This window comes from Polyodon spathula, chromosome 13 (assembly GCF_017654505.1).
Source record: "Polyodon spathula isolate WHYD16114869_AA chromosome 13, ASM1765450v1, whole genome shotgun sequence".
Classification (NCBI taxonomy): Eukaryota; Metazoa; Chordata; class Actinopteri; order Acipenseriformes; family Polyodontidae; genus Polyodon; species Polyodon spathula.
In genome coordinates, this window is record NC_054546.1 from 40,589,238 (window position 1) to 40,602,922 (window position 13,685).

Sequence of the window (13,685 nt, forward strand, 5' to 3'; positions counted from 1 at the left end):
TACCAAATCTATACTAGGAGTAAAATGCAAGAGAACATATACAATTTCTGATGGTATTAATGTTGTGCATGTACGGTTGCTGAACAATAATTCCAATAAATCTTAGTTTGTGCATTAAATATGATTATATGAATATGAATATATATGATTATGAATATATATGTATATACAGTACAAGGTAGTAGGGCGCGCCCAGGTCATTCAAACAATCGAAACTGAGCAAAACTTCTGGCATCGAATCACTCAAGAAGTATAGAGATTAGAGATCTCATGTGGAGAGGATTTTACAAGTGTTCTGCCTGTGAAGAGGGTCCTTAGTAAAAGTAAGCAATGATAATAATAACCCCAGCTCAGGTGATGATATCCCATACCTTTATCCTTAAAGGCACATAGCCTTTATACATGAACCCCTATCTCTGGCAAGCACCTATGGCTACAAATTTATTGATGTCATAAGGAAAACGTTTTTTGGGCATATTTCTATAGCTACTATGGAGTATAGTGCCTTACAGTAAGATAATATGACAAAAAATGTACTGCTTGATAATACCTGAAAATAATCTTAATATTTGGATGATGCTGTTGATGATATGATTATATATATATATGATTAAATAATAGATATATATTATATATATATATAGATATATATATATATCCAGAATAATATTCCAGAATAATAAGGTTTTCAAAAGACTGAGACTCTCAACAGGATGTTTGTCGATCAAGTAGGTCCTATTATCCCGTTTGTTAGCAAAACAAGAAAAAGTAGTTTCTACCGTTTGATGCATAATACTTAAAAAAAAAAAAGATTAATTAATTATAATTATATTGACTTGAAAAGAGAAATACCTATGTCTCACTATAGACCTAAAATGGCATTCCCAAATACTAATTGAAAGAATACACAATACCCAAACATAAAGCCATGATCATTTCGTTAAAATCATTCTAAGGTAGTTTGGAAATGTCTACAACAAACTATTACAAAAAATAAACTATATATATATATATATTGTGTTAACAACCATGTTAATTGAAAAACAAGGGGTTGAAACGGCTTAATGCAAGTGAATTTCCTGATGTTGCGTAAACTAGGCCTTGTGTTCTTTACCATAATGTGAAGGTCAATGCCATGTGAATCATCCACACATTCTCACAGGAGCCAAGAAAATAAAAAATCACTAATGCTTTACAAATGCAATATACAAAAAATAATATGATCACAAATCACTAGCTCAGATATTGCAGCTGGAATAAGATTTAAGAAATAACAAGAAGTTAATCTTGGTTTAAAAATGAATAGCTGGATTTTAAAATGAAAAACGTTGAGATTCGTTTCTTATCCAGAAACCTGACAAATGTCATTTTATATATTCAGCAAGGAAATGAGCAAAAACCGGTCTAAGAGGATTGTGTTCAGTCCATTATGTCTGAATTGGGGTTTGTGTTCTGTGACAGAATAAATAAGTCAGATTTTCTATTGTGGTTGCTGATGTGTTTTCGCTCATACTGAAAATGTCAGATCTTGTGTACTTTAAAAAAAAACAACTTAGGAAGTGGCATGTATTGGCCTGCACTTTTCAGCATGACATCCAGAAATGTGCCTATCAGGAAAAGGTGGATTGGGTATCCCTCCAGACATTCCAACTGTAGTCTGAAAGGATCCAGAGGCTAAGTAGTGCAGAGAGCACAGCACTTTCACATGTGCAGGGATAGCAGTCCCTAGATTGACGCTGGGGTCTAGCTCATCCCTCAATTCAGGTATTAGGTCTAGGATGGCCTGTGGAGTGAGACGATAAAGCTTTAGTGCCGCATCCAAAACTAAATGACCCTGGGATTGAATACGTGGGGTCGTCTTCGTCTTGCCCTTGTCCTCCGAACATGTTCCTCCTCAACATCAGCCAAGTGTCGCCGCATCAGGAAGTGTACCATCAATCAAATCAATGAATGAAATTTACATTTAATATAGCGCCCCATATACACAGGGAGTGTCTCAGGACGCGTAACATAGTCAGCAAAGGAAAAAGCAAAAAACAAACACTTTAGTCTACAAAATATACTACAATAAGAATTTTTACAAAAAAAACCTGATCGAACAAAAATGTTTTTATATGGGTTTTAAAAAGGGAAAGAGAGTGGATGCTTCTAATGTGCCCAGGTAGGGAGTTCCATAGTGTGGGTGCTAGATGGCTAAAAGAATGCAATCCACCCTGAAGCCAATGACAGGTTTCTGCTGGTGTGTGCTTTTGTACAGTTTTTAATTACTCACTTCTACAATGGATGCACCTTGTAAGAAGAGATGTAAAGTTTTTGGAGGGTCAGCAATTGCAAGGCAAAATCCTTACATCACATTATAATGTTTGCGCCCGCTTCGTATCCAGATCCCGCCCAATTCCGTGCTGTTTTCTTCATTTGAATACCTTTCAATATAATTTTAATGGATTAACGATGCAAATTTGATAGCGAATACAGAATGCCAGGTGAATACCATGCTTTACAAATGCCGCATTATGTGGGTTTTGTACCCGCAAATCACTTTGTGCTATCATTACCCCTGAGTATTGTATCTCAGTCTGACTTTACCTAGATTTGAGCTGCTATGCACTTGTCTGCAGAATCCTGCTGTGAAAACTAAACAGCCTCCCTCATCTCATTCACGGGATTCACAAGCTTAAAGCCAAGTAAGGGCAGATTTAGAGAAGAATGTAATAACTAAATATTTGAGCAGCAGAATTATTGCAGGATTATTGTAAACAATAGAGTAAGGGAAATTTAAAAATATCATTTGAAGCTCTTTACTCTTTAGGACCTGGCATGTTAATTTTCTAGCAGGGGGTGATCGTGTTGACCCCTGAAGGCCACTATGTATTATTACACATCTGCAGAGTCTCTAACTCCCTGTGATGACATAATGTGTCTCGATTTGCGCAATGACAGCTTGAAAAACGATCCACCTGGCCGGAACACAGCTCTGAATATAGCTTCAGTTGTAAACCAATCTTGCATGCCAGCATCACTCTCCTCCAGACTTGTCCATTGCAACAACAAAGGTTCATGCTGGAGGTTGATTGACATTGGAATTTAGGGGCATTTCTCATTCATGTGTTGTTAGATTTTTTTATTTATATAGGCTTTCATTAAATAAGATAATATAAAATGCTCAGTCATCTTAATTCATACAAGATGTGTGGATGATTATTCGCTTATATCGTTCCCCATCTCACTACTAATTGCATCTGGGTATTGTAGATTAAAAAGTATGTAACCTTATATGCTGTTACTTGAAAAATGAAAATCATGACTAGAAACGGAGCTAGTTTAGAGGCTCTGCTCTACTTTCAGTAGCACCAGCTTAAAAGAGTGCTGTTGGCATCAAATGTCTCGGTGCACATCGCATGTCAAACTGGAGAAGATCATTGAGGATGCCAGTATGTCATTGGAAGTGCTAATATAAACCGAGCAGAGAAGTGGAATGTATATTGTTACAAATTAAGCCATGTACAGTAGGATAAAAACCAGGCTATAAGCATAGTAATAAAATGCATAGAGCAGGAATGAAGCCAACAAAAAAAGCAGCATCTTTAATACTTACAAATAACATTTGGAGAGATTTATTTAAAATACATTTTACCAAAAAAAAAAAAAAAATCAATCAACATACTGTATATTTCCAAAGACAAGATAAACAGGGTAAAAATAAAATAAAATAACCAACACCGGCATCAAATAAATACATACTGAAAGAAATACCAATAACCGACCCCTAGATTTCCATTTTGTTTAGCAGAAGGCCATTTTGAGAGGGTCTAATTTCTTGGATGTGCTCACTCACTGACGTTGTATTGGTAGCATGTAATGCTTCCCAGACTGTTACTACAATGTGTAAATGAAGTCAACACATATTGTGAGTTTTGTGGTTTTACCACTGATGGCACACAAAACTCAGTGAATATTGTGCTCATTTACACACTGAATGTAGCCAAATATAAACAGTATACTAGCTTCTCCACACAGAGTATTAAGACCATTCACAGGCACTCCCTTTAGTAACCAGAGAAGGTTCATTGTTTATAAAAACTTGTCTTTATGCATTTAATTGTGGTTAATTACAATTTTCTTTTGAAACTAATCACATTGTGAATATACATTTGAAAGAGCTGCTTAAAATGGTTTTGAACCATTGGCACTGCAATGGTTAACACAGGATGACAGCAAGCACACTAACTCCTGTAACCTGTTGTGTGATCTTTGCATGTCCCAGGTCCCTCTATGTAAATATCTTTGTGTTATGTCTCTCTGTGGAACAGGCTGTCACCAAGCCAACACGTGTATAGAAAAATAAATCCATTGGGTTCAACACATCCCAGATACTGGAAGCCCCAGCAGGCAAAAAACAGCCCTCTGTGTATTTTAAAATATATTTATATATTGCTTAATTATATTTCAAATATATTGTATGCATAAACAATGTTTATTTGTGTAACATACTTTGTGAAAAATATTTGGTGTGGGCAGTTCAAATCATTGTTGATTGTATTTTTATAAAAGTTTTTATAAAACACAATTATACACAGCTCAGCAAAAAGCTGTCCCTGGACAGACATATGTTGTGTGCCTCCTGTATTTTGGTTTCTACTTCCATTGTTCTCTAATGGAATATACATTTCTAACACAAAGGGGAGTTGACATGTAAACTTACATTTGTCGTATCGTTATCTTCAATTCATTCCCTATGTGGAAAAACAATACACAGTTGGCCTGTATTTTGTATGTAAAATGCAAATATGCCCTATATTTAGTTTTGAAATTACATCTATAGCATATACAGCATATTTGTCATATATGTTATATATGAGGATCATCCTGTGTGTCCCTCTCCATATTTAAAGGGAACATATTTAAGTATTGTCTCTCTTGCACTTCAAAAAGTTCTGTCAAGTATTGGGAGATTTACATATAAAGTGAAGTATATCATAATCAGCATCATCAACATACTGAAGTATTTTCAGTTTCAGTTCATTAGTCTCTGTGTTTGCAGCCATTCCATATGGTATGAACCAATTAAGTTTAATACAACTGCTGGCCTTTTAGAAGTACTGGAATTATTCAGAGATTTACTTATGAACTGAACTGTGTCATCTGACTTTGAAACATCACTGGGATTGATCCAACTTTTCATAAATTGCACTACTTGGGAGACTTACTTTTGAGTCACTTTTTGCCCTCATCTGTTTTTGAAGTTCCTTTGGCATATTATCTTTTCCTGTGAAGACTTCAGACATTGCTGGCCTCAGCTCTTTTGTACAGTGCTTTGAGCTTCTCGAATCTGGGCCCCCACTCCTTGAGATAGTCATAGCCCTTGTCCTCTTCCATGCCAGCAGAGCTGAATGAGCTGAGGCTCCCGGCCAGAGATCCTCCCCCCTCTGTGGAGTAGACCTGCAGCGAGTCGAAGGGCAGGCTCTCCTGCTGATGGTCTGCATCCCTGATGATGTCACAAAGGTAACGAGCCAGGTCCTGGCTGGAGAAGGACAGGCTCTTCCTGGAGGAGTTGAAGAGACCGTGATTCTGGCCCCTGGGTGGTGGGACGTCCCTCCGCAGGGGGGCATTGTCGTGATGCTGGTGGGCCCCGCCAGGTTTGGCGTAGGCGGACTGCACAGGGCTGGGATGGAGAGACTTCTGCAGTTCAGCCATATCATAGGCATTCTGAAAGAAGGACCACAATAAAAACAATATTTTCAATTCAGAGAATAACGACTGATGTTCAAAAACTGGTGAAATAATGAACTAATAGAAGAGGTAAGAATCAAAGGTGTATGTTTGTTTATTGTTTAATTTGTTTTGGGCATCTAATTATATTGGGTATATAATTTCGGTGGGACCTCTAATCTGTTGGGCAAATAAGCTTATAATACTTAAAGAACATTTAGCTTCAAGTGCCATTTTATCCACTTTTTATGTTGCCTTATCTTTTTGTGATATTTGCAATAGTTGTGAGTACTTCTGAGTGTCGTTGCTCCAGTATTGAGTATTGGTATGCTGATGTATGATCTTGGAAAGTGATTTTAAAATTATAAATTTAAATAATAGGGGTGTGCACCAGTAATTTTATTACTGTTCATGCACTAGACCAGGGGTGCCCAATCCTGGTCCTGGAGGGCCGGTGTCCCTCCTGGCTTTTGTTGCAACTGTGCCTTAAATTACTTAATCGGACCAATCAAGTGCTCATTAGAAGCTTAATTGGTCCAATTAATCAATTTGGTGTACAGTTTGAACAAAAACCAGGAGGACACCGGCCCTCCAGGACCAGGATTGGGCACCCCTGCATTAGACTAACCTGTCTGCCAGATTTCATGAAGAAAAAACAAGAGTTGCTCATGACCTGCTATTTAAGCATCAGGATCACCCTAACTTGTTGGTAAAACACCACAAGGTTTAATTATACGTTACACACATTACACCATTGCATTGGCCAGCTGAGTGGGTCTGGGTGGAAATTTGGGTATAACTTTTCAAGTTATGGTTTGAGTAGTAAAATAAATCTGCAGGAAAAAAAATCGTTTTCAGAATTTTCAGAACTTCAGAAAACATTTTCAGAACTTCACCAGGTCCAAGATGTATAGTTTGTGATGGGCCTTGTGATACAACAGAAATACACAGATCATGGTTATTATTATTATAATTATTCTGCTTTATTAAATTTTTTGAATGGCTAGCCTCCGTTCTTACCTGGTCTTGCTCCCCTCCCCCTTCCTCATCATAGTTCAGCACATTCTCGTGGATGCCCTCCCAGCCATCATGGTGAGCAGCCATGTGATAAACACCTTCTTTCACTCCTTTAGAACTCCTCCAGCGGGTCCAGAGAAAAATACCCAACAGGAGCACTGTATGCGCACATGGGAATGGGGAGGAAAGAGGAAGGGGGAATGGTGAGAATCAAACAAATTGATAGCAAAGATCTGAACTATCATTAATGAAACATTTACAGAAATACCACCAAATCTCGGTTGATGAAATGAAGCTGAACCCTGTCCCACCTTTCCCAATCTGCGTTCCTGAAAATTCTACATTTTGCAGCATTTGCACTTAACAGATGGCTTGCTTATTAAAATGTTTTGACTATTAGAAGTAGGAGGCTAGAAGTCTGAGTACGGTGATCCCTAGTCGCTCCACATTTATTCAGCTGTCCCAATGCTGAAAGTTAACAATAGGTATATATTATAAAGCAAACTTAACATGTTCATCAGCCACCCCAGTGTGATGTCTTATAGACAATACTGTACATCAGTGCAACACACTGTCAATGTGGTATGCCAGTGACACTGTACAGACCAGGTTGGAAAGTTAGGATCCTCCCAAAAAACCCCTCTCAAGTACTTGTTGTGGCAAATTGGTGAAATTGAAGGACTTTGCACATTGTAACTGCCAAATACCATTTACAGTGCTTTAGATGTAACAATATATGAAAAATGCTTTACAATAAGGTTTCTGAAGTCAATTATTATAACAAAGTTATATTTAAAAAAAGTAAATCATTATATACAGTATATCTAAACAGCATATACAGAAATCAGTTGTGTGACAGACAACGAATACACACAAATAAGGAAAAACATTGAGACTGATGAGCGGTAAACGGAAAGAGATGAAAATTGGAAATAAGTGAGAGAGACGGATAGGGGATTTGAGACAGACTTTTTTTTATTTAAAAATAATTCCAGGCACAATGCAGTGTGATTACGAATTGGCATAAGGCATTACATAATGTAGTGAAGTAATTGTTTCCTCATTCCCACAAACAAATGTAACATCCATCAAAGACTACTATGACCTTCAATAAAAATATAAATCTTTAGTTACCACATATACAGGGCTTCTAGTGTAGAAAAAGCTAAAGATCAAATCTGCAATGAAACACAGATTTGTTTTTTATTTAAACTGGTGAATACATTGTGACAGTATATTGCAATTGACACTGCAACTTTATTTATAGACCCGGTTGTGCTTCAAATAGTCTAGATTTATTGTGTGAAACTTTATTTACAGTAGAATGTATCTAAATGTAAAGTGGAATTGTCGGGCATGAATAGCCATGTAATCACACTGTAGTAACTAGGGCATTACTGTGTTATTACATGAACAAATTGCCTATTATTACATGGAGTTATTATTACACGACTATGTATGCCCCATAACATAAAATGTAACCAACTTTTCTGTTTACCAAAAAAGACTTTCCAGACTAGACTCTTGTTTGACTGTATAGTGACTATAATTCCAAAAATACTGCCAGCCGTTACCTGCAATATTTATGTTTGTTCTTCTTGTTTTCTCTCACGAATTGAACCCATGGTACAAGGTGACTGATAATGTAAATAAAGATTCCTTTAAAATCAAAGGTAATCACCTTAAAGGTGAATACAATAAACCATTTTTGCACATGCCTAGGACTCAATACAAACTCTCTGCAATAGCCCCAAAAACCAGAACTACAGTGCATCACATTCAGGAGAATATCACATGGTTACTTCTGTGTCTAGTCTTTCTCTTGACGTACGGAGAACAAACTAATGCTCGGCCCACAGTAAATTCCCTGGATGTATCCACAGACAATTCTCAATCTGTCCGTTTCTAACCCTTTGAACACATGTTGAATCTATTCGAGCATGAATGTACTTACTGAATGAAGGATTACTTTTGGTTTGTGCAGCTGCCAACCGTTAAGGGAAAAGCAGCAACAGAAAGCTAAACCGTTGGAACAGAAATCCTTTTTCATAATGTTTTTTTTTTTTTAAAACTGCTTCTGTGGGCCAAAATGTAACAATGAACTCCCAGTAAGGCATGTTTCTGGCAATGTGTGCTTGTGTTGATAAATGGGATATTTAACAGTATTCGAATTTTCTGTGGGATGTAGGAGTCTTTACAAAAGAGGCTTCTGTGTGGGGGTGTTTGGAAGATTAGGATAAACAAATACAGCTACATTTTGTTAAAGAAAAGCAAGACTTTTTTCTTTTTTTTCAGCAAACTGTTTTTGAAAACACCAAAGGAAGGAAAAGAATTTGCTCTGAATATTTTTTTTGTTTTGTTTTTGATAAATTAAAAACTCCAATTCCTATCCGTGAAAATAAATTTGCATTCAGTGTCTCTCATTATGTAATGCAAACTTAACCTAGTTCAAGTCAGTGCTTTCACAATGAACAACAGAGATAGATAGCCTTTTTCACAATAAATATACAGACAAGAAATAGTTTTCCCAACAGGAACACATCATGAGGGCTCACAAGGGTGACAGTGGAAATGATAAAGAAAGAAAATCACCACAGGTAGTACAAAATATAGTTGCCATAGCTACCTAAGAGCGCCAGAAAGCAAATGCAGATTGCGAACATGGAGCTGAAACTGAGCCCCACATCATCGTGGTATATAGCCAGCGTGACTTCACAGTGCCGGCCCGTGTAGCCCTCTGGGCAGTGGCAGGTGAATTTCGACGGGGACTGGGCAATGCAAGTACCATGGTGGCACGGCCGGTTGGCACACAGGGTGAAGACACAGAATTTGCCAGTGGAGTTCTCCATCACTATGTGGCCAGTAGGGCACCTGAAATAAACAACACAACATCATCAGGTTGGGTGTACTTCTTTACCTCTTCTGCTACAACTCTCCCACTACTAGGCAAAAGGGCTTGTTCCATCCCCTAACAGGTCTGTGAAAGGTAAAATTAGTTTGTAGTTGGCAGTTTAAGACCCCTTCTCTTCTGTTCTGCCAGGCTAAAAAGCCTATCCTGCAGATGAGCTCTTCTGGAAGAGGTAGAGAACAATGGCATGATGAAGCACACATTCTTCCAGAAGAGCCATTCCCCTCCGTTACAGCCTGCATTTGCAGCAGTGCTATCTTTGTCAAGAGAAAAGCATATGTTTGGTAGGCAATTAACCCATTGTACAAATGGAGTTAGAGCAAGAGACACCCTTTTACAAAGAGCAGCATACGCTGTTATTGATGCGTCATTTGGGTAAATTGTTTAGACCCTCTAGATTTGATTGGGTTTATTTGCAGAAGGTATCTTTGCTGTATTTCCTGGGGTGGAACAAGCCCATCTGCCAGATTCTTTTTAAGGTGTCTCTGTCTGTTACCTGCAGTCATGCATCCTCCAGAGGTCTACACAGACGAAGGGGGGGCTGCACTTGTTCTTCCTACAGGCGTCAGAGGAGCACCCCACAGTGACTCCCTGAGTGCTCATGATGGACGCCAGCTCCGTCCTCTCGGAGTCCAGAGGCACGTAGCGGTTATTCAGCCGGAGATCCCGCATACATCCTGACGGGACCAGAAAAGAGACAGACGCAATTATTAACTGCTAAAGCCAGACCTGTGTAATTTAGCATATTATACTAAGATTTGTACTATAGATTATAATTATTTTGATTGCTTAAAAACATCTGATTTTCTATCTGTGTGTAATAAGGCTGTAAATGCTAACACTGCAATGCAATGGGTGTCATTTACATTCTTTATTCTTATGATCAAAGCAAAGCCTACAGTAAGAAGCTGGCTTTTTATTCCCTTAGCTTAATTTTTACAAATTGAATACTAAATGATGGATGGTTGGATGTTCAGGGCAGTTATTTTTGCTCTAGTTTACTTAATGGGTTTACATGGTATTCATTATTTAAGAGGAAAACACTGACTTGTTTTATTTTAAACCCTCTCCTTGAAAATAAAATAAGCTACTTCCCCCGTTTCTGTCATCCTTTTAGATTTCCTTTTTTTTTTAAAAAAAACAATTCATTGTACATTTTTTAAACATGTGAAAGAGTACTCAGGCATCTCAATATAATTTTTTTTTATTCACAATGGTCTGCCTTTGAGTCTAATGAATAATTCAGTTGTATGAATTAGTCATGATAGCTGCATAAATAAAACAACAGAGCAACACATTTCTTGTGAAAAATACTAAATAAATAAATCAATCAATTAATAAATAAATACATCTGTGACCAAAACAAAACAAATAGAATAAATAATGGGTCTCTGTGAGATTGAATATTTCTCGACAGAAGAAAGGGTGTTACTGTTATCATACCAGATTGATAACATTTACTATAAAGCTAAATAGCAGGAACTACACTAACACCACTTCAGTAGGGTTTAGCTCATTAAACATGCAAGTTTAAACACTACATCAATACACTGCATTTTGAGTAGTATCTTTGACCTAGGAATTAAAAACCTTAAATGGGACACATCAAAAGAGCCATATTGTGGAGCTAAATGACCCATTTATGGATAAAGAGCCATTGGTTGGACAGCCCTGACTTATACTATTGTATTCTACGCAATCTAGCACCTGTCTTCTGGCATTATGAATATCTAACCTTGAATTACTATGCTTTGCTATGCTTTTACTGTGGTATACCACTGCAAACGTGTAATTACCTTGAAAGCTCCTGTTGTGACTGGTGGGGAAGGCGTTACCGACCACCACTATACCAGGGTCGATGACAATCTCTCGGTTTGTTCCCAGAGCTGAGCTGAGCTCCCTCCGCCCCCCACCTCCATTCAGACGCAAGGTAAACTCGTTGTCGTGGCGATCCAGGTGCACCATATTCCACTCCCCATTGTCAACCCGGTAGGACGGCAGCTTCATTCCATAGTCTCCGTCCCCAAGATTGTAGAACACTGACAACAGCCCCTGGAACACCTAGCCAAAAAAAAAAACACATTCGCTTACTGCACTCATAGGACCCAATTAGTTTAGAAAAGGAGTTTTGGGAAAGTTAATCTATGCAATAATGAAAGCAGTAATTAGAGTGAATATGGAGCAATTTATATTTTATTACTTGCCATCTATCAAGAGCAGTGGTATATATAGACATCTGGCTTTCCTATTTTTTTTTTTTTTTTTGTTTTTTTAACTACTCAAAAGAGAATGGAGTTTTATACAATAGGTGAAACATATTCCTCTCCATGTCTTCCAGAGTGGACTCATGCCTGCCTCAAACAAAGACTGAGACTGCCAACCCAAATTCACCTTGTTTTTTCCTCTTTCTGATTTTAGCATTAGACTGGTGGCAGCATTGGTGTCTGGCTTAATATTGTATTGTGTCTCTGTCAACAGAACAGTCTTCGCGTCAGTCTTTAGCCAACTTTTCTGTTCAGTACTTTTTGCTAGAAGGCCAGTCAATGGACAGGTTTTCCTTTAACAGTGAATATTCAACATTCAATTGTCTGTTAGTAATATTTACTGTAATTTGTATTGAATAATTGCGATTTACACCAGTTCTTAGTTCCAAACTGGGATATATCAATGGCTATAGAACTAGGAGCTCACATATTTATTGTCAGGCACAGACTATTGCAGTGTCTGTGCGAATTACTTTATGTGCATTAATAACGATTCCCCTTGCATTTCCAAATTCGAGAAACTGGAAAACTATTTTAAAAATGAAAAGAACCTTATTAAGGCCGAAAGAGGCCAGGGGGTCTGATGGATTCAGGCTTAAAACGGGGGGACTTTTCTGTTCAGAGGGGATACAATAAAAGGTCTAACTGACTGAATGGAATTTAGTGCTCTGCAATGGATTTTTAAGCATGCACTGCATCTTGGGGTTAATGGCTGTTTAAAAACATTCATGTCAGACACTACTGTTTAGCTGTCAGTCTGCTAAAAGAACTGGAAATAAATGGGAGTCATCCCTTGAGACACATTTTAAAAGTTCTAAACTGTGACTTATTACGTAAATGAAAAACTACTTTAAAATATTTATACATTTGGGCCTTTTCATGGAAATGTGAAGTTTGTTAGTACCTTGCAAAAATCATTAATATCAATTCTGATACAATGTTCATGGAAAGACTCATTAGCTTAAAGTTGCAGGTGAGAAAAAGTTAACCCACTATATAGCAATCTACAGTATATACCACTAATTAAAGGAGTACCAACCCAGGCTGTTAAAATCCATGCATCACTATCAGTGTTATCAATAGTCCTTTTCTTGTGCTTTCTATAACTAATCACTTCCTGTGTTGTAGGTCAAGTCCACTCAAATGTTCCATCACAAGATATACAGCACAAGATGCAATTAGGTATAAGGAAGCAACAGTTTAATTTTTGTTCATCTATAGAAAACAAGAATATATGAACATTTTCATGAAAGTACGGTGGGAGAGCAGTGATAAGGGTTGCTCGTGATGGACTCACTTCCAGTCTGATATACTCGTCTCGCTCTTTTGAGGCCATGCTCATGATGATACAGCTGTGTTTGCGGGTCCGGATCAAGATTTGCAACTGGGTCTTCCTGGCAGGCAGTGAGGCAGCCAGCTGGTACTGGATGTAGCTCCTGCCATCAAATGAGTACTCAGGGGTCACTGCCAGACAGAAAAAGGCTCTCTGGTAAACATGGCTCTGTAACTCTTAGACACCTGCAGTGCAATCTTAATACAGAGAAGGTGTGCTTGTTCATTAGTAGGCATGAGGCCAAGTTGTGCAAGTACCTGTATATCAATTAGCAATATGGGCCTGGTTTTCAATGGACTACCTGCCCTATTCTTTACTTTACAAATTATTAGCACTATCAAGGAACAGCTCAGAACTCATGTAATGCCCCCTACCTGTTAGTCTTACAATAACAGTATTGTTTATTTTCTATTTTTATTTATTAATGCAGTAGCAATGCATGTAAGTAACGAGA

At 37.8% G+C, this 13,685-nt stretch overlaps 1 protein-coding gene across 1 annotated transcript in view; it reads right to left on the reverse strand.

Annotated features, from left to right (window-relative positions):
• Nucleotides 1–3,723: 3,723 nt before the first annotated feature.
• The window catches only part of si:ch211-186j3.6 (neural-cadherin), a 51,321-nt gene continuing 41,359 nt past the window's right edge, over nucleotides 3,724–13,685 (reverse strand). Inside the window, exons 28-33 of the mRNA XM_041267494.1 lie at nucleotides 13,196–13,362; nucleotides 11,431–11,695; nucleotides 10,131–10,311; nucleotides 9,353–9,597; nucleotides 6,730–6,884; nucleotides 3,724–5,706 (exon numbers count right to left, since the gene is read on the reverse strand). Coding sequence (XP_041123428.1) covers nucleotides 5,278–5,706; nucleotides 6,730–6,884; nucleotides 9,353–9,597; nucleotides 10,131–10,311; nucleotides 11,431–11,695; nucleotides 13,196–13,362 — 1,442 coding nt within the window. The 3' untranslated portion in view covers nucleotides 3,724–5,277. The remainder of the gene's footprint in view (nucleotides 5,707–6,729; nucleotides 6,885–9,352; nucleotides 9,598–10,130; nucleotides 10,312–11,430; nucleotides 11,696–13,195; nucleotides 13,363–13,685) is intronic.